This window comes from Lipotes vexillifer, unplaced genomic scaffold, assembly GCF_000442215.2.
Source record: "Lipotes vexillifer unplaced genomic scaffold, Lipotes_vexillifer_v1.1 scaffold943, whole genome shotgun sequence".
In the NCBI taxonomy this organism is placed as follows: domain Eukaryota; kingdom Metazoa; phylum Chordata; class Mammalia; order Artiodactyla; family Lipotidae; genus Lipotes; species Lipotes vexillifer.
In genome coordinates this window covers 454,832-479,508 of record NW_006776793.1, presented here as the reverse complement: position 1 = coordinate 479,508, position 24,677 = coordinate 454,832, and the positions used below count along the sequence as shown (strand labels likewise).

Here is a 24,677-nt window from a genome sequence, read left to right as displayed (position 1 = left end):
TCTTCCGATGTTACCTTTCCTTTCTGAAACTCATATCTTCACAAAATAGTTGAATTTAAAATATTTCTAATGAACTGATTAATAGGGGAAAAAGAAAATATGCATTGAACACATGTATAAATTTTACCATAAACAATTATGCATATCAAAAAGACACTAACTTTAAAAAGGTACAAAAAAAAGTGAGGAAAAACCTGAATTACAGAAAAGAAAGTCAAATTTATTTAATGAAAAACTAGAATTAATAAAAATTAGCAAATACACACAAAAAAATATACACACACAGCAGCACTATGTATTGACTCACATAGGGGAAAAGCAGTGGTCCAAGACCACTCAACATGGCTTGTCAGTTAAAGGAAAAAAAAAAACCAAACACACACTCACACACACACACACACACACACTCACGCACGCACGCACACGCACACAAAAAAACAAAACAAAAAAACAAGAACCCAATATTTTTTAACAGTACACTCAATCTACAACACAAATTCAGAATTATTTTACAATGCTTCCTTTCTTAATACAAAAGATGCCCATCTTGGGTGTGTGTGTGTGTGTGTGTGTGTGTGTGTGTGTGTATATGTATATATATATATATATATATATATATATATATATATATATATATATATTTTATTTTCAGTGGTTTACTGTTGACTTATTTTTAAATATATTAGTGTTACTACATGCAACTGTTTCCTGTATTTAACAGCCTTTCCTTTCATTTACCTTCATGTGTCTAGCTTCCACCTACCAAAAGCTTCTGGTTGGTAGGCAGACAGGTGCCTTATTCTCTGTGAAATTGAATGCAACGGTTTTAAACACTGGCCAGAAAATGTTTGATTGCCATTTCAACACATGGAAATAGTTACATTGATGCCTAAATTGCCATTTTCTGCAAAAAGCTGTGCAATGCTGGTGTCAAAGACTAGGCAGTCACTATTCATAATGGCTGTTGCAATTCCCTCATGAATAGATCGAGGAGTGGCTTCCCAAGTCAATCGCCGCCTATGACCATTTAGCTCAAGTCGATAAGCAAAATTTTCAGCTTGCTTGCGTGTTCCTATTAGCTGTACAATTGCAAAGAATTGCTGGTGACCATCGTATTTTTCCTGTTTCTCCAAGACTAACATGAAGTGAAAGCCAAAACAGGACTGCATCATCACCCAGTCAACAGCACCAGGAAGATTAATGTCTGTAGCAAGGAAAACTATATCCTCTCCCTGTAGGGTTGTAATAGACTTATGCTGATGCATCAGATGCGGCATTACAGCATCCAAAGAGCCTTGCCATTTACAGGAAGCACCAGGGCACGGACAGGAATAAGGCCTAAACTCACAGAGCTCTTCGTGGTCTGCTTTTTCTGTGTGTGGCAGAGTTATTTCACATCCAGAAGAGGCATATTTACAAGGGAAAAGTACTGAATTGGCCACCTTCTCCATAGCCAAGTTGCGAATGGATCCCAACGGGCCCCGGCAAGTTGGACAACATGTGAGCTTTGGGCGACAGTTGCTACAAACAAGATGGCCACTCTGACACTGAAGAATGGGTGGTAACACATAGTCAAAGCAGACCGGACACTCAAAAAGACTCGCCAAGTCATTGTTGGACGCAGTTGTGCCAGTCAGGGCAGGTACCCTCTGGGATGGTGTACACTTTGAGGTTCCAGTAGGTAATGCTGTTGCAGTCTGACGGCTCATTTCTGTAATAAAAAACAAATAAAAATAAAAGGAGGCAGGAGAAAAATAATTACAACTATAACTTGTTTTATATAAATAATGTTTACATGCCAGAAATACTTAAGTTTCATGCAAAATTTACTGTAAGCAAAAAGGAAAACAGGGTTTAAAAAAACATAAATTACACGAAATATGTACATTGTACACTGGATAAAACCTCTCTCCAAAATGTTCCAGAGCACATTTAGAATTCCTTTTCTCTAAAAAATGTTAAAAAAAAATCATCCTTGGATGGAATAAATGCTGAAATAGAAACTGGACCATAAACAACTAAGGAACACTGTACAAGTAGTTTAAGTTCAATGCAATCAGTTTTGACTGGAATTCCTCCTCCCTCTCTGTGTTCACCTGCCCTACTCATTCTATTTCTTCCTCATTCTTAAGTCAGCTGTTGATAGCTCCAGTGAGTTATATACGTGATCCAAAGGACCACCAGGGCACTTTGATTAACTCCTCCTAATGGTGAACAGTTATCTGCTCTAGAGGTGTATTTGGGAAAGGGAAGGGGTTACAAGGGGAAGGGTCTACTGCCATTCCATCATCCGTCTCCATGGAATGTTAACACCAGCTAGGTATTAAACCTTGTTTCCTACTGATCTGTGCCCCCTTCAAAAGTGAGCAAGTATGGAGGAGAAATGGAGGGCCATCCTCAAATAAAAGATTTGAGTCTGGTATTCAAAGAAAGTAAACCATTCTACTCTACTTCCATTCTACAATATAAATCAGGTATAATTTGCAAAGCAGAAGGAGAGTCAGGAAAAGATAAATAAAGAAGATAAAAAGCATCAGAGAGACTCACACAACATTGGGGGTGAGGGATAGAGCCAACAGGTAAAGAACTCCTTGTACCCTAGAGTTCACCAGTGTTGCTGAAGCATTCATCAGTACAGTGATAAACATTATTTAATAAATGCCATCTGGAAGAAATGATCAACAATATTAACTAACTTGTTAAGCTAAATGAAAGATAAAACAAGCCACCTTTTCCCAGGAATCTACCTTTGCTAGGATATAGTGGGCCGCTTTCTTGGGGGTGACAAAAAAATCAGTCTACTGATGTCCTGAGAGTATACTCCCAATAACCATAAGCCATATTTCTACAAAATTAAAATTTAACTCCTCAAATTTAATGTTTTCTCAATTATAATTGTTACTGTTGGAAAGAATTTAACTTTGAAAAATAATGCTGTTATCAATGTGACCCCATAAATGCAATTTGGCTTCTATTACTCATAAATTGCTCAAGGATAGACACCTTAAATGGGGACTGAGAGTGAAAGAAAAACAAAAACCCAAAACAGATCAATTCCACTGTCACTAAAGGTATATTCTAAAGTACAAGGGGAAACAAAAGTACCACAGAATGCTATCATAATGTGGCTCATCACATGGATTTAGGACAACAGGAATCAACTCTCATCACTGAAGCCCTCTATAACCCCGGTGTTCCAGCCCAACAAAAGCACTATAAAGGAACTCTGCTGTAATCCTGTTTCCCCTGAGGAGATTCTTTGTGCATATGATGATCCATGCAGTTTTGTTTTAGGTCACTAGTAAAACAATGGGCTTATCAGCATTGCCAAAATATCCTGTATGTTTATTTCATGGTCCATTTTATGCTGCTCATTTAAGAGAGCAACATAATAACTGGGAAGTGGTTCCTTGGACACAAAATAATCTAAGCCACCAATGCCTTTCAAATCACTAAACCAAAACAGCTAGTCACACGTCGAGAGGCAGTAAACTCAGTCTGTATTCAACATAATGTAACTATTAAGCAAGAAAAGTATTACTGTTTTAATTTCTTGACTGAGCAAAATAGTTATACATTTATCATCAATAGTTCAGGCTCATGTTACAGTGTACATTATTATTTTCCAAACATTGTAGAAAGCACAACTTAAATTCCTATTCAAAGTGTGAGAACAAGCAAAATGTGGCTTCTGTTTCTTGTGAATGGAAGTATTACAGGATAGCAGCTGCTAAAGCTTCCCAAAGCTCAGAAGGTGGAGCCCAGCCCATCTTCAAAGAAAGAGCCCCAACCCACACACAGCCCTGCAGTAGGAACCAAGGACTCAAGTGTCTGGACAACTCTGCAGGAGTCATGACATAACCTGAAGTTTGATTTAAATTGAGAAAAGTACACATTTGATCAAAGGAAACATCACTGCCAGCTCAATTATGGTGCCGCCATTCCCTGATCCATTTAGATTCCACTGGCTCACACAACTTTCCCATTTCACAGTTTAAACAACCCAGTCTCTTAATGGCCGTACCTTTTCTCTTCTTTGTCCCAGATGCTGGTAAACAAGTGAGCAAGACGCCCCTCCAGGAGTACAGAAAAGGTAAGGAAGGCTTCCCCGTCATGAGAAGCCAGGCAGCTCATAGCCTTTCCCCCAGAAGTAAAGACGACTTGCAACAGAGGGCCGTCCTGGACACCTTTTGTTCCTAAACATGTCCCGGGTCAAGTTTTCAAGAAGGGAAGGCACGTGTCCTGCTCCATACACTGCATTCAATACTCCTCAGAAGCACTGGCTACAGAGGCACAGAATTGAAGCCCCCATCCTGTCTCAAGAGGAGCCGACCACACCTCCCCATGAGCTCAAATTCGCCTGCGTCTCCAAAAATGGGAGCCATTGCCGAGCTGTCCTCTGCTGGGCCCTAAACCTTCGTCTGTCTGTCTCGGAAGTCTATCTTCCCCAAATTCATCGGCTAGGCTCCAGCCAGCTCGGTGAAGGACAGGACTGTAGGGTGCGTGGAGGCGACCGGACAAGGAGTTGCGCTCTCGGTGCCAGCTCGAGCTACTACTGCAGGGTCCGGCCCGCAGCTGGGAGAGCCCGCTCCACGCAGAGCTTCCGACGGCCCGCAGGAACGCTGTGCTCTGGGCGGCGGCTGCCTCTGAGGGCGAAGGGCGGGGCGGCGCACAGGGGTGGGGATTAAGGCTCCACCCCACTCAACCTAGGGCGGTTCTAAAGCAAGCAGCGAGCGACTCCCACCAGCCACCCAGCCGGGATAAACCTGAGATCCCCGCGAACCTGGCGACACTGCGCACGCCACAGCATTTCCACCAGCTTACAAGTAGGTAGAAACACTCCGCTTCTGTAGGCCCAAACAGTCAGATATCGGCAATTTCGGATGGTTTCGGCTGGCTTCAACCCAAGATCTGCACAGAATATATGGGAAATCCGTGGCCAGACAAGCACTCGTCCTGCACTACACTCTCCCGGTTAACCGTGAGAACGCGAGATTTTTATACAGTAAAAACATTCTCCCTACTTCGTTCAATAACTATTTATCGGGCGTCAACTACCTTATTTCCTCAATTGTAACTCACTTCCCCATTTTTACCGCACCTTGTTTTAAACTCCCCCTTCTCCCTTCGAGAAGACTTTGCAGTGAGAGTAGTAAACACACATAACCATATTAAACTCCTGCTTCAACCTTCAAACTGAGATTTTATTCTCTTCCCACTCTAGGAAAGCCATCTTAAACGGCCTTATTAAACAGAGTAGTTTGTATTGTTTTTAAACAAGCATTACCCTTGCCCCAATAAAGTCCAGGGCCTTAGATTTGCATTGCATCAGCTCAGGCATTCAGAGGTTTAACCTGTCATTACATCATGTTTAGGGCAGCCTTTAAAGGCAGCAAGAGCTGGTAGTGGGGAGTGAACCCTATGCTGCAAATTGTAGATTGCCCATTTTCAGCATAAAATCTTAACTCTAATCACTTACCCACCCTATATAGTGTGTTCAGTCACGTCAACCTCATTTTGATATTAGGAAATCACTAGGAATAGAAATATAATTGAAAATAGTCTGTTCACTGACAAATATAAATTACTATTACCTATGTTTTTGTTTTCTAATACATATTCATTCTATTCAACAGTTAAGTCTCAGGTTTCTACAGCAGGAGACTTCAGATGTTTTAGGCAGGAAAAACTCTTTCCAAACAGAATTAAGACAGAGTCTAAATGTGTAAAACAAATAAAAGGGATGACAGATTTCTCAAGCCAAAGAAAAATTTTTTCCCAAACTTCCAAAGGACCTATACAGATCCTTACAACACTATCTGAAAACCATTAATATATGGACAAACCTCGCAATAAGTGAGTCAGGACAGTAAAAATGTGAGTGTTCTGGAGCCATCTACACTTGGATTCAAACCCAGTCTTCACCACCCGCTCAGCTGTAAAACTGGGACGATATTTCCAGCCTTGCATGGCTTTTGTCTGGATTAAGGGAGATGGGTAAGTTATATATATCATAGGTGGTACATATTCCAAAATATGTAAGTACTCACACAATTCCAAAAGTTAACTTGTTTTGCCTGAGGTCATCAATTAGTTAGAGACATAGAACTTGTGGGTTCCAGATATATACTCTAAAAGATGCCTTTAGCTTGTAAGGTTATCAAAAATGTATACCAAAGATCAACTGCCATTTAACTAATTTTTAGCACAATACAGAATTTCTCCACTAGGTAAAACATTTATTTAAACTGGTTTTACGAGGGAAAATTTCACAAAAACTACATTACACTAAGACAAGCCCACAGAACCCAAAGTTAGGAAAAATCCAAAATTTACCAAGAGTGCACTATTACCTACCCTTTCTAAAATAAAGCCTACCTCTCAGGCCCCGTTTGGTATAAAGTTTAAACAGATTTTAATTTAGATAAAAACATTTTAGCATCAGCCTTTAATGTTGCCTTAGTAATTTCAGAGCATTTAATCATTGCTTTGCCACATTCACAAACTTATGATAGAAGTAAATAGTCTTAAACTTTTAGTCTCAATTTCATGGGGGAACCTTTGTTTCCTATTATAAATTATAAATGACTGATGAAGAATTTGTCTGATTAAAATGAATACACAACAATGTTGTGCTTTTCATTTTCTTGCCATTTACTAAAGTTACTGCGGCCTGCAAATAATGGCCCCCCTCAAAGATGTCCACATCCTAATGGTTTGTCTACCTCAGACGAAATTAAAACTAAGGCAAGTCTCCTTAAAATTCAACAGCTTAAAATGCCAAAAGTTAATAATCAAACTTTGTTATAAAACCATAATGCCAAGAAAAAAATTAAGCAATCTATTTTTAGTTTCCAGAACTGCACCAAAGTAATAGGAATTTAAAAAAATTATACAAAGTATTTTCCTAAAAGCTCTATTTTCCTGAAGATAATTCAGAAGACGTTGTAGCCACAGAATCAGAGTTATGTGTCCAGTAAGAGTGATGATCTGAAGTGGGGAAAGCCCAGAACAAAAGACCTGATAGAAGACCTGTAAAACCAGAAGTCTGAACAAAGGTGATGACAGTAAACAGAGAGGAAAACGTAAACCATAACTTAAATGTGTAAAGCAAAGTACATTTGCTTTTTAATGCCTAACACTGTATTTTGAGGCTTCTACACCTGGTAAAAAAAACACATATACTTAACCAGAACCCATTAGGCACTATGCTAGATACCAAACTGTAATAATGGATGAAATGCAAAGTAGAAGTGAGATGCCTGTGACACATCTAAGAGATGGAACTCTCATACTCTGCTGGTGGGAATGCAAAAGAGTATCAGCATATCCTGTCACTGAAGAAAGTCCTATTGGAAAGCATGATTCTACATCCTAATTTTATTTTACTAGCTATTATCCTTATTATTTTTATTTCACATTGAATCTACATTAACATCAAGAATGAAAGTATTAACATCTCCCAAAACAAGGCAGGTCATTTAATGTGCTAATAGTGAAACTTTCCCTTTCCCACCTGCCAGGATAAAGACTGTACTAAACTTCAAAACTTTTGTCAAAACAATCATTTAAACCTAACTGCAAACATTCTGATTTCATTTCTCACAACTATATCATAAGACAAATACCCATCTTTTTCTTCCCCTTGAATCCTTAATTATGATTCATTTTTTGGTATGGCCATAGTACCTCAAAAAAGTTTTCAGAAAGGGCATGTAAGCAATTAAGTCTCAGTCTTAACAATCTGAAGCTCTTGCACAAGCTTAGAATTCTAGTTCACACCCTTTACCCCTAGAACTACATAAATTCTGCTGTCTTCTGACATGTAACTATGTAGATGAAAAATCTAATGTCATTTTTATTCTCACTCATTTGCAGGTAACCTTTTTTACCCTGACAGGTAGCTTCGAAGACTCTTATCTTTGGAAGAAATTTTCATCAAAACATCTAGATATATGCCATCAGCACTTGCCAAACACGAGGTGAGTATTTTCAATCCCAAGACTCAAGTCTTTTACCTTTGTGGACCTTTCTTCCAATTGTTCTTCGACTCTTACCATTACTCAGTTCTTTTCTTCACATAATTCTGATACTGACTCTCCTGGATCTATCTTCAAGTCACTTATATATTTTTTTCTCATAATTCCAATCTTTGTTTTGCACTGCATTCCAAGAGAACTCATTAAATTCTAATTCATAAATTTGGTTTTGCTAAAGTTACCTATCTCTTGATATGCTAAAGCATTTAATTATGTAGATACCCTCAATTTCCAACAAGGGAACAGAGTTTGACGGCAGGAACGGCTACTTCCCCTTCCTTTCCCTGAAGTTGGAATGGCCACATAAGTTCATACTGCATTGCTCTTGTACTTCCTTAACCCCTCTATTAAAGTTCTCATGTCCCTCATTGGAGCTTCATTGTTGGTTGGTTTCATTCTTACTGCTATAACCTAAATGGTTCCAGGGTCAGCAAGTTAAATACTGAGGCAGAGGAGGGACTTTCCTCCATTCTCACTAAAACAGCTGCCCCGAATATTTATTAATAAGCATACTTATGTACCAGGTATTGTCCTCAATGAGCTTCCAGGTTAAGCATTTACCCCCTGCATTATAGACAGGAAAATAGATTTCAAAACAAAGTAAATATTTCAGTTCACAGAACTACTTTAAGAAAAAAAAAAAAAGGAAGTTGGAGCTATCTATGGAGGAGGACTTAGAAGAGGTGACAAATGGCATCCTAGGCAAACAGACATTATGAAAAATTTTAGACTTGGAAAAGATCTTAACCAACTCTCATTTTCAGAAGAGAAAAATGATACAGAGAAGTTAACTTGCTAGATGTCGTATAAAGTAGGTCAATGTTCTAATCTGGGCAATATGTTATAATTTCCTAGATCCTTTCAAAGCAGATATGCTTTGGATATTTTCTAATTCAACTTGAAAAATTAACCTTTTCTGAATTTAAGTTTAATAAGATTCAACTGTCTTGCTTTTCCTCCCAAGACAAGAGAGATCCCAATGTAGCCCGGAGAGATTTAAAAAAAAAAAAAAAAAAGATGGGAGATAAAACCTGAAAAAATAAGAGTTACCTTAAGTCAGCTCCTTAGAGGGGCCTTTCCTGATCACTTTATTTCTAAAGGCCAGATCACCCTTCTTACTGTCTTCATATTATCTCTTGCCATATGAAATTCTCTTACTAAATAACTTACTTATTGTCTATCTTCTGCCCATCTCTCTCTCCACAATACCAGCTTTTCACTGATAACAGCAATTCTCAAACTTTTTTGGTACCAGGAACCCTTTACACCAATAACTGGCAAACTACCGCTACAGACCACTTGCCTGTTTTTGTAAGTAGTTTTATTGGAACACAGTTAAGCCCATTCATTTACATATTATCTGTGACTGCTTTCAAGGGTGGAGTTAAAAAGTTGACCCTATGACTCCTAAAGCTAAACCTATCTGGCCATTTAAGAAAAAAATTTGTCTTTACTGCTTTAAAGTTTTAAAAAATTATTGAGGACCCCAAAAGAGCATTTTGTCAATGTGGTTTATATGTATTAATATTTACAATATTAGAAATTCAAGCCAAGAACTTTAAAAATATTTGTTAAAATTACCATCACATTTTTTACATAACAATTAAAAATCTATTACATGTTAAATGTTTATGAAAAATAGCTATCTTCCATAATAGGGAGAAGAGTGTTTATGTTTTACATTTTTTGCAAATCTTTTTAATATCTGATGCAATAAAAAATACTGTTGGATATTTAATATCTGCTTCTGCAATTAATCTGTGAAGACACCACATGTCATGTAGCCTCTGGGAACCTCACTTTACTCTCATGTCTCATTATTGTGAAAAAAAGTTCTGACCCTCAAAGGGTCTTGAGAACTCCCAGGATCCCTGAACCACTAACTTTTAGTTCAAGGGCTCTGTACTACAATATAAACTTCATCAGCATAAACCTTGTTTATTTTGCTCACGCTTCTATCTCCAGCACCTAGGACAGTACCCAGCCCAGACCAGGTACTCAAATATTTCTGGAAGGAATGAATAAATCAAGTACAACAGTATGAAAGATTCCAAATGAAAGAAATAGCATGTATACAACCAGAACTCACTCATCCCTGATGACCCCTAAGGTAGAATATATCTGTTACTTGATATAACATTAAAGAGAGTGAATTCACAACTAAGATTTAAAATTCACTTTAAATAACACTATTTTACAACACACTATGCTTATCTTTGACAAAGGAGCAAAAGGCAACACAATGAAGAGAAGAGAGTCTTCAACAATTGGTGCTGGAACAGCTGAGTATCCACATGCAAAAAAAAAAGGAATCTAGACACAAATCTTACACCTTTCACAAAAATTAACTCAAATGGATCACAGATCTAAACGTAAAATACAAAACTATAAAACTCCTATAAGATAACAACACAGGAGAAGATCTAGATGACCTTGGGTTTGGCAATGACTTTTCAGAAACACCAAACCAGGAAAGAATCAATTGATAAGCTGGACTTGATTAAAAGTAAAAATGTCTGCTCTGCAACAGTCAGGAGAATGCGAAGACAAACCACAGATTGGGAGAAAATGTTTGCAAAAGACATATCTGATAAAGGACTATATTATCCAAAATACAGCACAGAATTCTTAAAACTCAACAAGAAAGCGAACATGCCAATTAAAAAACGGGCAAAAGACCTTAACAGACACCTCACCTCATCATATATATAGATGGGAAAGGAGCATATGAAAAGGTGCTCCACATCATTTGTCATCAGGGAAATACAAATTAAAACAAAAATAAGGTATCACCACACACCTTTTAGAATGGCAAAATCCAGAACACTGACAACAGCAAATGCTGGGGAACATGTGGAGCAATGGGAACTCTCATTCATTGCTGGTGGAAATGCAAAATGGTACAGCCACTTGGAAGGCAGTTTGGCAGTTTATTCAAAACTAAACGTATTCTTACCATAAGATCCAGCAATCATGCTCCCCGGTATTTACCCAAAGGAGCTGGAAACTTATGTCCACACAAAAACCTGCACATAGATGTTTACAGCAGCTTTATTCATAATTCCCAAGATGTGGCAGCAACTAAGATGTCTTCCTATAGTGAAGAGGTAAACTCTGATACATTCATACAATGGAATATAATTCAGAAATTTAAAAAAATGAGATATCAAGCGACAAAAACATATGAAGGAAACAAATATATACTGCTAAGTGAAAGAAGCCAGTCTGAAAAGGCTACATACTGTATGATTCCAACTATATGACATGCTGGAAAAGGCAAAGCTATGGAGGCAGTAAAAAGATCAGTATTTGCCAGAGACTGGGCAGGGAGGGGATGAAGAGGTGGATCACAAAGGATTTTTAGGGCAGTGAAACTATCCTGTATGCTACAGTTGTGGGTACATATCATTATACATTTGTCAGAACTCATATAATATATAGCACTAAGAGAGAACCATTAATGTAAACCATGGACTTTGGGTGATAATGATGGGGCAGGGTGAATACAAGAAATCTCTGTATCTTCTGTTCACTTCTGCTGTGAATCTAAAACTGCTCTAAAAAAATAAAGTCTGTTTTAAAAAATAATAACAACACTATGTGGTGAAGTAAATCATTTTATCACCATAAACACAGTCTAAAAAATTGAATATATTTTCATACCAATTCTCTAAGTTTTCAAAACATTTGTTTGTGACATCACAGTTCCATAAACCCATTCATTCCTAGGTAGTAGTTTCATTTTTTAGTAATGCACCACTGGTAACCTACCTTAAGAATATACCTATATTAATTACTTTGATATTGGGCAAAACTACAATATCCTGGGTCTCAAGTTGCTCATTTGTGAAACAATAAAACTAACAACAAGATTTTTGGACTTGGGCTTCCCTGGTGGCGCAGTGGTTGGGAGTCCACCTGCCGATGCAGGGGACACGGGTTCATGCCCTGGTCCGGGAGGATCCCACATGCCGCGGAGCGGCTGGGCCCATGAGCCATGGCCGCTGGGCCTGCGCGTCCGGAGCCTGTGCTCCGCAACGGGAGAGGCCGCGACAGTGAGAGGCCCGCGTACGGTTAAAAAAAAGAAAAAAAAAAAGATTTTTGGACTTTAACTGAGATCAAGTATGTGGGAACATTTGGTATATTATTAACAACACACTCAGTGATGTTTACAGAGCCATACTAGGAACCCTGCAAGGAATCACTAAATTAAAAAGACCCAGATTAGGGCTTCCCTGGTGGCGCAGTGGTTGAGAGTCCGCCTGCCAATGCAGGTGACACAGGTTCGTGCCCCGGTCCGGGAAGATCCCACATGCCGGGAAGATCCCACATGCCGTGGAGCGGCTGGGCCTGTGAGCCATGGCCGCTGAGCCTGCGCGTCTGGAGCCTGTACTCCGCACGGGAGAGACCACAACAGTAAGAGGCCTGCGTACGGCTTAAAAAAAAAAAAAAAAGACCCAGATTATACAGGATTTTACTGAAAACTGTTGTTTCAACGTACTGTGTTCATTTTCATAACCTCAACTTGGGACTGTCGGAAACATGATAAAGATAACAGAGTTTGCTATCAAAGAAGCTTCAAACTGAGCATCTACCAACCTGTAAGGCTTCATGTCAGCAGCTTCATATACAGTCTCTATTTAAGACTCATAAAGAAGGGTGTATCTCCATTTTGCAGATGAGAAAATTGAAGATCAGAAAAATTAAGAAGTAATAAGAACAGAGACAGACTGCTTCATTCCTGAATCTTATTTTCTTTCAAATAAAAAAAAGTATGTATAAACTTCTCACTCTGGCACAGAATATTCAACTTAGCATCCAACTAATCTTCAGTGTTTATAAAAATTGACCAAAAAAAAATAAAAAGTTCCCTAAATTCTTTAAGTTAAAAAACTGTAGTCATAGCAAGTAGTTGCTTTTTGAAATTTTTTGTATCAAAGTGGTATAATCTAACAGTCATTAAACCATTAGACATTAAATCAAAGCAAAGAATCGAGAAGAGAGGTAAGAGCAGAGAAATATAAGAAGCAGGGAACTTCCCTGGCGGTCCAGTGGTTAAGACTCCACGCTTCCACTGCACGGGGTGCAGGTTCAATCCCTGGTTGGGGAACTAAGATCCCACATGCCACATGGTGCGGCAAAAAAAAAAAAAAAAAAAAAAAAGAGTAAAAGAGTAAAAGCAGCAGGAAGAGGGTCAAAAATAGGCTCTCAACATTTTTGTCCTACCACATATCACTAAATAGACTTTTGGGGAATTCACTTGAAATTACTGAAACCATGTCAGTCATGATTACAACACAGTCACTACTGCGATATAAACAAAGCTCACAGTGTCTAGATAAAAGCAGCCAAATACTATTCACTTAGTTACATGTCCAAGTTTGAATACAACTGTTCACTACCCTGATTATGTTTTATATTCTCTTAGGATGTAAAACTGTCACACATTCCAGATCTTTGCTCTTTTGCTCCATCTTGATGTTAAGCTATGCTTTTTAAATCTTCCTCATAAAATATCTTGTACCCAGTTCTGCACTGTAACATTCATCTTCCCATTTTTCCTGACAAATAATGGTAAGTAAATACACACGTACATACAGAGAACAAAAATTTAAAGCATATCTAAATTGGTAGTAACCTATGAAGAGTTGGTGATACTAAGCTAAACAGAAAAGAACACATTGCTTGAGACGAAGAAATTAAAGAAATGAGGTAAAAAGTCACACCAGAGAGTCTTAATATCAATACACTGATATTGATAGCTCTTTACTACTATTGCAGAAAAATAATGGAATTTATAGGGGGAAATGCCATATTAAAAAATTCATGGAGACTTATTCAAAAGAAATTATATTCCTTTGAAGGAGTTATAATCTGTGTCTTCATAAGCATCACATCTGAAATTCTAACCAAGTCATTTTAGTTATTTCAAATAAGGATATAACACACGAATTAACTTAGACTCTAATTTTCCTCAAACTAAGATTCTGTTCTCAGGGTGGGTGCCACATTTCTCTACAAAAATTTTTGTTATATTTTCCTGTGTTTAATAATCTAAAAAACAGCATTAGCACATTCTGAATCACCTGAATCCACCTGTTAGCCATGTAAATGAATGTTCCTATTTACATTTATGGTCACACTAGCTCCAAGTTGGTACTACAGTACTCTAATTATGGGAGGCTAAAGAGAAATACAGAGGGGGACCTAATATATAAATGATGCATTTGTGTGAAGTGAAGCCCAAATGACATCATGGTTTTCACTGAAGCACTTACACATTGGTAAGAAAATGCATCATGTGGTGACCACAACATATGGGATAATTTTGGTGTGCTCAACTCAAAAAGAACTTACAGCATAATAGTCAATTCCATAACTCATGTTGTTTTAAGACTTCAATTTAGCAGGCAGTATTCAATACTTTCATAATTAGTATAATTTAAATTTTACTGTTTTTGTAGTTTTGTTTGTATTTAATTTGTAAGTTTTGAGCTGTCACCAACATCTGACAGAGTTGATCAGATCACTGGCTCCTGCCTGGTACTGATTCCTGCTCTTCTCCCCAAAGTCTTGAATTTGGGAGTTGTCCATGGCCCACTTTTCTTCACTTTGGTGATCTCATTCACTCTTGTATTTTTAAAATTCCACTGATACTGCCACGGACTTCAAGATTTTTATATCCAGCCCAGATTAAAAAACAAAAACCCTCCAGATGTGTCTTAAACCCCAGATGTGTATACCCTCCTAGACATTCCTACAGGGGGGTGGCCAAAACTGAACTCCTTACCTTCTCAACCAATAGCCTTCCCCTCACTTGATGGAAACTCCATGCTTCCGGATGATACTCAGTCCAAAAGCCTTCAAGCCTTCATGCCATCCTTGATTCTTCTCTACACATCTTGTATCTAAAACTACCAGGAAATCTTACTGTACCTCCTTGAAAACTATATCCAGAATCCAACCACTCCTCACTACCTCTACTACTATTATCTCTCAACTGGATTACTGCAATATCCTTCTAACCAGTCTCTTTGCTTCCACCCTTGTTTCCCACCCCACCCGCCGATTCCAAGCACAGCAATCAAAAAAATCCATTAAAATCTCCCATGTGCAGGTAATAGATAAATCCTACAACAGCCTATAAGGCCCTACACAATATGATGATGTGTCCCATTACTCTTTTGACTTTATCTCCTACTTCTTTCTCCCTTACTCACTGTACTAGCCTCCTTGTTCCATAGGCTAGGTTGCTCCTTTGGGCCTCTGCCTTAAAATACTTTTCTCCTGGATACCCACATGACTAACTCTTTCACCTTCTTCTAATCTTTGCTTGCATATTACCTTCTCAATGAGGCCTACCCTGTTCCCTCTATTTAAAACAGTGCCCAGCACTGTGCCCACTGACCGCTCCTCCTAATCCTTGCCCATTCTACCTCTCTTCCTCTTCCCTTCCCCTCCTCCATTTCTACTCTGTTGTTATCAGTAAAATGCATGACCTTCTATCAAGCTATACAATTTACTTATTTATTATGTTTGTTGTTGTAGCCCCCCTCACCACCTGGAAAATGGGAATCTGTCTGGTTCAATGATGTGTCCCAAACATTTAAAACAGTGCCTGACACACAGTACAGGTTCAATAAATATTTGTTAGATGAATAAATAAATTAGAAGGCAAAAGAGCTCTGGACTTTTGAGCAGTAATATGAAAAGCTAGACGCAACACAGCAATACTTTTTAAAATCCACAAAGAAAATGATTAATTAACATTCTAGAAATTCTGTGCCCAACCAAATCATCCTAAAAGTGTTGAGGGCAGAATAACGATGCAAGGTTTCAAAACATTTACATCCCCTAGATCCTGGAGAGGAGTAGGGGCAGGGAGTTTTTCTTTAAAAAATAAGCCTAGTGAAATATTTGATTTTTAATTATTGTACATGTAAAACTTAGACTAAAAGAAAAAGAAATTCAAAAACTTGATGTGAGAACTGTCACAAACTGCATGCATTACTTAAAAAATTATAAATTTGTTTTCAAAGATTTGATTCCAAGTATTACATAAGATGTGCAGAAACAGACTTTCCTACACTGTTGGAAATGTCCACTGTGAAGGCTTCTAATAAGATTTGGCAGTTTGTTTCAAAATATAAAGTTTGAATACTCTTTGACCCAGTAGTTTCTCTTCCAAGAGTCTATCCAACGATTTACACATTGGCAAAGCTGTATACATAAGGATGCCTACAGCAGTCCTGTTTGTAAGAGCAAATAAACTGAAAACAGCCCTAGCTTAAGAAAGTGATTAAATTATGGTCCATACAACAGAACACGATGCTGCCTTTTTTTTCTTTTAAAAAAGATAGACTCATACCTACTAACATATAAGAATCAAACTATTTAAACAGGTGGAGAAAAAAAACAAGCCCACAGGATATATTACAATCCCATTTATGTTAAAAGAGAAAAAAGAATTAAGTAAATATGGACATTGACATAGCTGTCTGTTTTTATATATGTACTCATGTGTGTACATACCATGTAATGGGACAGAAAAGAAACCAGAAGGGCATCCGAATTGCAGAATGTGGTTTAAAGACTTAAGGTAAGGGTTTAGAGAAGGGGAAAAGGAGGTCAAGTTTAGAACCAGAAATCACAGAGAACAGAGATGGGACCACCTAACTACAAGTACACAAAATATCAAGAAGAGAAGGATATAGACCATAAGCACAAACTTCATCATTTGGAATTATGCAGTTCAAACATGTATAGTTACTGACAAGTGGTAATCATTAATGAGAAAATACCTACAAGGATTTAAGTCAGATCAAAGAAACGGACTTTAAAATGTCTATGGCTGTCTCAAAAAAATGTGGAACACACATAGACTAGAAACTACACCAAAATGTCTACAATGGTTACTTTTCAATTATCACATTATGAACAATCATGAGGAAGGTGGGGGCTGCATTTCTGTATGCATTTCTCAAATGTTCCATAAAACATTTATATTACTTTGGTGATTAATATTAATTAAATTTTAGTGCATATTTTGTGTCCCCACACTTTCCTGCTAATGAATTGCTAGTGACTTCATACACAAATTTAAACACTGAGAGATCAAGAGTTGATTTTGCCTACTGCATTCTTTTTTTCTTAGTTTTTTTCTTAAAATGCCTCAAATAGATGAATACTTACAGGGAAAAAATTATTTAAAAAACAGCTTATTCACATTTTTTAAAACCCACATATTTCAAATATGTATATAATTTAGTTTATACTTATAAAAAATACCTAAAGTTAGCATTTTAAAAGTTAATTCTAAGACAAAATTTATCTGCTCACCTCTCCAAGCAAAATCAAAAGAACACAGTCTACAGAAATTAACTCAGAACCATCTGTATTAACAAGATATCCGAAGCTGTCCCTAACAAAACTAAATCAGGGACTCTGACAAAACAAAAAAAAAAACAAACAAAAAAGCCACAACTCAACTTTAGCTGAGTTCAAAGGAGCTAAAAGGTAAAACACAAAGGGGGAAAAAAGCAAGTTTTTAACAATTAGATTACTTCATTTAAACCAAAAATTGAAGTAAAAAATGTAGTGTACAGTACACTTAATTTCACTGTATCAACCATTACTACCTAAGCCTGTCAACATAATAATAACTATAACAAGTATAAAATTCAAGACTGGCATTAAATTTTTCTAATTTTCTAAGAGACTATTTCTCACTGACAATATCTGCTTTATAAATATAAACTAGTTCTCCAAAGATTTTTCCTCCACTTCTCTTTCTAGTTCCATGTGCTCCCTACTATTCAAAATAAACAAAAACAAAAGCCACAAGTAAGTTCAACATGACTGGGCAACCTCAAACCTAATAAAAGGTCTTTGCCAATATCATTTTGGTCACTGTGGCTCAAACCTAGAGAATAAATTGACTGCTAAATGGACTGTATTATCTATTGATGTATCATTCAGCCTAGAGTTCCTGAAGATTTACACACACACACACACACCCAAAAATCAAAATAAAAGTAACAGGACACATGGGAGCTAGTCATGATAGTGTGTGAAAATGCATCAAGCTGTATCCTTAATATTTGAGCACATTTCTATATGTAGTGATCCTACACTTCATCAAAAAAGTTTACATTGGGGGGAGAAAAAGTAACACTATTGCTCTAGGTATTTTAGAATCTCCTGAGAATAAGTATCAGGTGTCATAGCTGGTAACACATCACAGAATCTCTTCTCTCCTCCCCTCTGCTCAGTTTCTCAATATATCTCTCTCTAATATGTCTTTAACCCACCACAGTACAGTAATCACTAACTATAAATACTCAACCGATGGCTTCACCCATACTTCGTTTAGAAAATACAACATAAGTCATCAAATGCTGACTTACCACTTCCTTTCCTCCCCTTAGAAAGGAAGAAGTGACCCAGGCCCTGGGGCAGTGTCCTGTCACCTTCTCAGACTTCACCCTCCTTCTATTATCCCTTTCTCACATCAACGTCTCCCTCTTTTTCTACTGGACCATTTCCTAACACCCGAACATGCTCTACTATCTCCCATCTGGCTTCTGTGATATTCCTTCTGCCTCACTGGATCATTCTGGATGTCTCACAGATATCTTAAATCCAACATATCAGAACTTTGAGTTTATTTGCTATCCTTCCATTTTCTGAGTTTTATTGCTATCTGTACCACCACCCCCCGCCCCCTCTAGTTTTTCCATTCTTGGTAAATAGCACCATGATCCACACAATTGCTCATGCCAGAAACAACCTAATTCCTTCCTTGCGTCACCTCTCATATCTAATCCATCAGCAAGCCCTGTTAATTCTGTCCCCAAAATACATCTCAAATCCATCCACTTCTCTTCATCTTCACAGCCACCACCTTAATCCAGGTTATAATCAACTACTCAACTATGGTACTTCCTGATCAAAGAAATGGCCTTCTAACCAATTATTCTCCAAACAGCTAAAGCTATCTTAAAAGTTAAAAGCAGATTATGTTACTAATTTAATTAAAATCTTTTGATGGCTTCTCAATACACTTAAATTCACATTCCTTACTTTGACTCTGCAGGATCTGATCCTTGCCTATCTCTCCCCCTCATCCATTTGCTCCAGAAACTCTCTTCTCTCAGTTCCTGGAACAGTCCGTGTTCACTCCTGCCTCAGGGCCTTTACCTCTGCTGCTCCTTCAACCTGAGATGTTCTCCCTCCTCTCCTTCAAAGGACTAGCTCCTTATCCTTTTAAGGTAGCTTGAATATCACCACTTCTCACAGCAAGTCTCCCTCCCACCATTACTCTTTACTCCTTTATAGTACATATCACAATTTGTAATTCTTTTCTCCCTTACTAGAATGTAAGCGGTAATAGAGAAATTAAATAACTAATTTTTAAAATTATTTAAGCACTTCCTCTGTGTTAAGTAATGTGCTTTTAAATGCAAGTGTCCCTACTTTTAGGCAGTGTCCCTGCTCTCATTGAGCTTAAAATCATAAACACACTAGTAAGTGATAGAGGCAAGAGACACATCCAGATCTGACTCTTAACCACTCAGCTACACTGCTACTCTAGCTTTAGGACACAGAGCAAGGAGCAGCAATATGCTTCATATCTGTTCACATGCTAGTGGAAACTTAGGCTTGTAGAGGTTAAGTCATGTGCCCAAAGTAGCACAGACACTTGAGAGATTAAGTACAATCATGAGCAAAGGCACAGAGGTGTTTAAGTGTGGTGAATGTTCAAGAAACCAAAAGAATCCAGTTTAACCAGATATGGCAAAGAAGAAATGCTGGAGGATAAGGCTAGAAGAGCATAATTGAACACTGCGAAGGTATCAGTCATTCAATAAATATTTACTGAGCACCAACCACATGCCAGCAACAGTGCTAAACTCTAGACCAACAAGGGTGATCAAGGCAAAGTCCTCATAGAGACTGAGGTCTATATCTGGGGAAGCAAAGTAGCAGAGAAAAATTATAGCTCAGGGGGATATGGTTGTAGTAGGGCCAAGCAGAAAGTGCTATGGGAACACGGAAAGATGACATCCAATTCAAGGTAGGGGGATCCAGGAAGAGTGCCTCAGCTAAGTGATGTCTAGGCTGAGATTACAGAGCTTAGTTGGAAGACAAAATATGGTGCACACAGGCACTTGCAAGTACACAGTTGAAAATGACAGGAAAGTAACAAAAGCCAGCTCCAGAAGGGTCTGTGTACTTACTATCTCTATGTTAAGGAACTTGGGACTTTAAACTGAAGGCCTTAAGTCACCTATGTTAGAAAGTTCCCTTAAATGGCAGTGGGAAAAACTGAAGGGAGGAGGCAGAGACCAAAAGCAGATAGACACTTAGAAAGTAAAAGAGAAGGACTGAATGTACATGTGAAAATGAGTGAGAGACAGAAGCAACACCAGATTTGAGATAACCAGACAGTAGAAAAATCAGGGCTCTATGACTCACTGGATACAGAGGACAGCCTTGTATGGTTGGAAACAAAGGTTTTAGTTTTAGACACATAAATTTGAAGTACCTTGGTACGTGAAAGTGGAAAATGACGTGCAGGGAAAGACACAGTCAAAACAATGAGAAGACATTTAAAAAAAAAAAAAGAATGAGAAGACAAACCACAGACTGGGAGAAAATGTTTGCAAAAGACAATTCTGATAAAGGACTATTATCCAAAATGCAGCACAGAACTCTTAAAACTCGACAAGAAAGTGAACATGCCAATTAAAAAACGAGCAAAAGACCTTAACAGACACCTCGCCTCATCAGATACACAGATGGCAAAAGAGCATATGAAAAGGTGCTCCACATCATTTGTTATCAGGGAAATACAAATTAAAACAAAAGTAAGGTATCACCACACACCTTTCAGAATGGCAAAATTCAGAACACTGACAACACCAAACGCTGGTGGGCATGTGGAGCAACGGGAACCCTCATTCATTGCTGGTGGGAATGCAAAATGGTACAGCCACTTGAAAGGCATTCTGGCAGTTTACTACAAAATTAAATATATTCTTTCCATAAGATCCAGCAATCATACTCCTTGGTATTTACCCAAAGGAGCTGAAAACTTCTGTCCACACAAAAACCTGCACACAGATGTTTATAGCAGCTTTATTCATAACTGCCAAAATGTGGCAGCAACTAAGATGTCCTCTGGTAGGTGAGTAGATAAACAAACTGGTACACGCCCAACAATGGAATAATACTCAGCACTAAAAAAAACTGAGCTATCAAGCTATGAAAAGACATGGAGGAAACTTAAATGCATATGACTAGCTGAAAGCAGCCAGTGTGAAAAGGGTACATAATGTATGATTCCAATTACATAATACTCTGGAAAGGACAAAACTATGGAGACAGTAAAAAGATTTGTGCTTGCCAGAAGTTAGGAAAGAGGAAGGGATGAATAGGTAGACCACAGAGGATTTTTAGGGCAGTGAAAACTATTCTGTGTGATACTATAATGGTGGGTACATATCATACATTTGTTAAAATTCATAATACACAACACCAAGAGTGAACCATAATGTAAACCATAACCTATGGGTGAGAATGTGTCAGTGTAGGTACATCAATTGTAACAAATGTATCACTCTGATGGAAGATGTTGATAATGGAGGAGGTTATGCAGGAGTGGGGCAGAGTACATGGGAAATCTCTGAACCTTCTGTTCAATTTTTCTGTGAATCTAAAACTCCTCTAAAAGATAGTCATAAAAAAAAAAAATGACCTGCGAGCAAGAGAATACATGGGTCTAAGTTTCACAGCAAAGAAATCTGAGTGTCATAAGAATACAGAAGTAGTAGGTCAGGAAACAAGTCTGTACTGAGTGTTAGGCACTGAGGATACAGGAATAAAAAACCACAATCCCCGCCCTTTCGCAGCAGAATCTCTAGTAACTATAGCCATGGAAAACCAGATGATTCAAAATGCATTAGAAAAATCTCTATTTAAAAGAAACCACTGGACTTCCCTGGTGGCGCAGTGGTTAAGAATCTGCATGCTAACACAGTGGACAAAGGTTCAAACCCTGGTCCACAAAGATCCCACATGCTGCGGATCAACTAAGCCCGTGGGTCACAACTACTGAGCCTGTGCTCTAGAGCCCGCGAGCCACAACTACTGAGCCCGCATGCCACAACTATGAAGCCCGCGCACCTAGAGCCCGTGCTCCACAACAAGAGAAGCCCCCACTCGCCGCAACTAGAGAAAGCCCGCGCACAGCAATGAAGAACCAAAGCAGCCATAAATAAATAAAAGACTTGACCTTTAAAAAATAAAAAAAAATAAAAGAAATAAAAGAAACCATTAAGGATGCTTTTTAGAGAGGAAAAATTTATACCCAGTTGCTGTTTGTTTTTTTTTTGGGGGGGTGGGGGAAGAGTAGGAAGTCTGCAGTTTTCACATATTGATTTTGTTTGTAATGAGGTCTAGACCAAAAATAACCAAAATTTAAACGTTTTTATAAGGTGTGTATGGACATTCCATAATTATAACTGAAATTGTGTAACAGATCTCTTAAGCCAAGAAAAACCTTCAATCTCTGGAAATCAAGTAAATCAACTGCTTTAAAATACAATTTTAAGTGGTTGCTTTGCAAAGTTACTAAACTTACTTTGTTACCGTCCTTATGTAAGACCTGTTTTCAACACTGTATAAGCTGAAAATAAAATCCTATTCTTCATATTATGTCATTGTTGCCATAGCTAGATATTTCCTTTGTAACTCCAATTAATTGTAGCCTAATATTCTTTTTAATTACAGATACTAAAGAATATTGCTCTACAACGATTTTGTAAGAATTTCCCAAAGCTTAGAGGGAGAACACATTACACTGAATTGAATTAAATTTCTGAATTTGTAGTTTGTGTAATACTTATCCTGAAAAGTTCCATATCTATCAATTATATTTCAGCTTAAAATACTGTTAAATGTTACTAAATTATGCTGGAACGGTGTCAAGAGGGGTCAGGTAAAGCAATTCTATAATATATCTAAAGAAAATATTTTGGCAAAGCCAACTTTAGGGTTGCAACTAATTATTCCAGATCACAAAAATCTGTATCTTTAATTTCCAGAACAAAAAATTACATAATTTATATACTCCTCTTTAGGTCAAAATCTACTTGTCAGGAAGTTCTCCTAACAGCTAACCAACATCCTCTCCTCCCCAATTTGAGCCAATATCTGCCTGATAAAATTACCAGACCATTACATTTATCACCATACTACACTCTGCTCTTCAGTAATGTCCAAAATAGATGGTGACACCACAGACACCTAACACTCAAAAGAGACTCACTGTTTCACTCTTCCAAGTTAGTTAAGTCCTCAAAAGCAAACTGACCCATGAATTTCATTTTTTAAATTCCAGACCACACAAGACCTATCCAAATGTCTTACTATAGAAATTTCCCAATGCCATCATCTCCAAATGCCTGGACATTTACCACCTACACCTCTTGTTTTCATTTTTAAGAAGTAACGAAATGCACTAAAAGAAAAACCCAAGCACTAATGATTTATAATGTAATTTCACATTTTCTGGCCTATGCAGTTCCAACATATCCAACATGCCAAGATAATCTCACAAATTTAGTGATTAAACAACAGCTTTAGCAGTAAACATTTATTGAGCACTTAACCATGGGCCTGCCACTGCTCTAAGCCCTAAGCCCTTCGCCTACTATCATCTCATCAATTCTCCCAACAGTCATACGAGGTAGGTACTGTCATTACCCCTATTTTGCAGATAAGGAAAATAAGGCACAGAGGTTAAGCATCTTGCCCAAGGTCACAAACCGGTGGGGCAGGGCTGGAACCAAAGCAGGCAGTCTGACTTCAGAGTCGTGCTCCCAACGTTCAACTGATGCAGAGTTAAAAATTTACCCTTGACAGCCCCTTATCAAGAAATGGTAAATGTTCAACTGCTAGAAACCGTCAGTCCGATCACGGTCCTATATCCGTGCTCATGGCTTCTACGACTTTGACAAATCAGCGACACCATCTGATTTTCCAAATACACAAACTGGACTTCTCTAGATGTCAGAGCAAACAAATTCTGAATCTTTCCAAGCACAGGAAAAGAAAAACCTACGCAATGCTGTGGCCCAGATTATCCACATTCCTAAATTATAAATCTGGGAGAGTCGAGAAAGGCCCCCAAACTTCCCGACAAATGAAGCCTAGGAAAAGCAAGGTTTACAATAAAAAGCTGGAGCTTCCCTGGCAAGCCTTTCACGCGATCTCCTCTCTAACGACAGAAACAAGGGAGGAGGCTGCATTCTTCCCTCCGCACAATGAAGGCTCGGGCCGGAGCGGGAGGAAGAACGCAGCACAATCGGGGACGGCCGCTCCCGGGGTCTGGGGCAGACAGGGAAGGCCAAGGACGGCCGAGTCGCCCGGTCCTGCCCCCGGGCCGGTGCGGGGAGGGGCCGAAGGGAAGGGCTGGCCACTGCCCGCACTCAGCTGACCTCCGCCATGTTGGCCGCACACCCCGGGACCCTTCACAACAAAGACCGGCACCCGGGCGCAGGGCGCGTCGGGCGCCTCCCCCGGCCGGGCCCGCCTCCCGGGCGCGCGGGGGCCGGGCCGGGCGGCGAGGAGGCC

At 38.5% G+C, this 24,677-nt stretch overlaps 1 protein-coding gene across 2 annotated transcripts in view; it reads right to left on the bottom strand.

The window, feature by feature from the left end:
• Positions 1 to 860: 860 nt before the first annotated feature.
• The window catches only part of SIAH1 (siah E3 ubiquitin protein ligase 1), a 24,298-nt gene continuing 481 nt past the window's right edge, over positions 861 to 24,677 (bottom strand). Inside the window, exons 1-2 of one of the 2 annotated variants that reach the window (XM_007450631.1) lie at positions 4,025 to 4,115; positions 861 to 1,711 (exon numbers count right to left, since the gene is read on the bottom strand). In XM_007450631.1, coding sequence (XP_007450693.1) covers positions 861 to 1,711; positions 4,025 to 4,115 — 942 coding nt within the window. Of the gene's footprint in view, positions 1,712 to 4,024; positions 4,116 to 24,677 lie in introns of those variants that run through there. The other variant, XM_007450632.1, reaches the window with a different exon arrangement.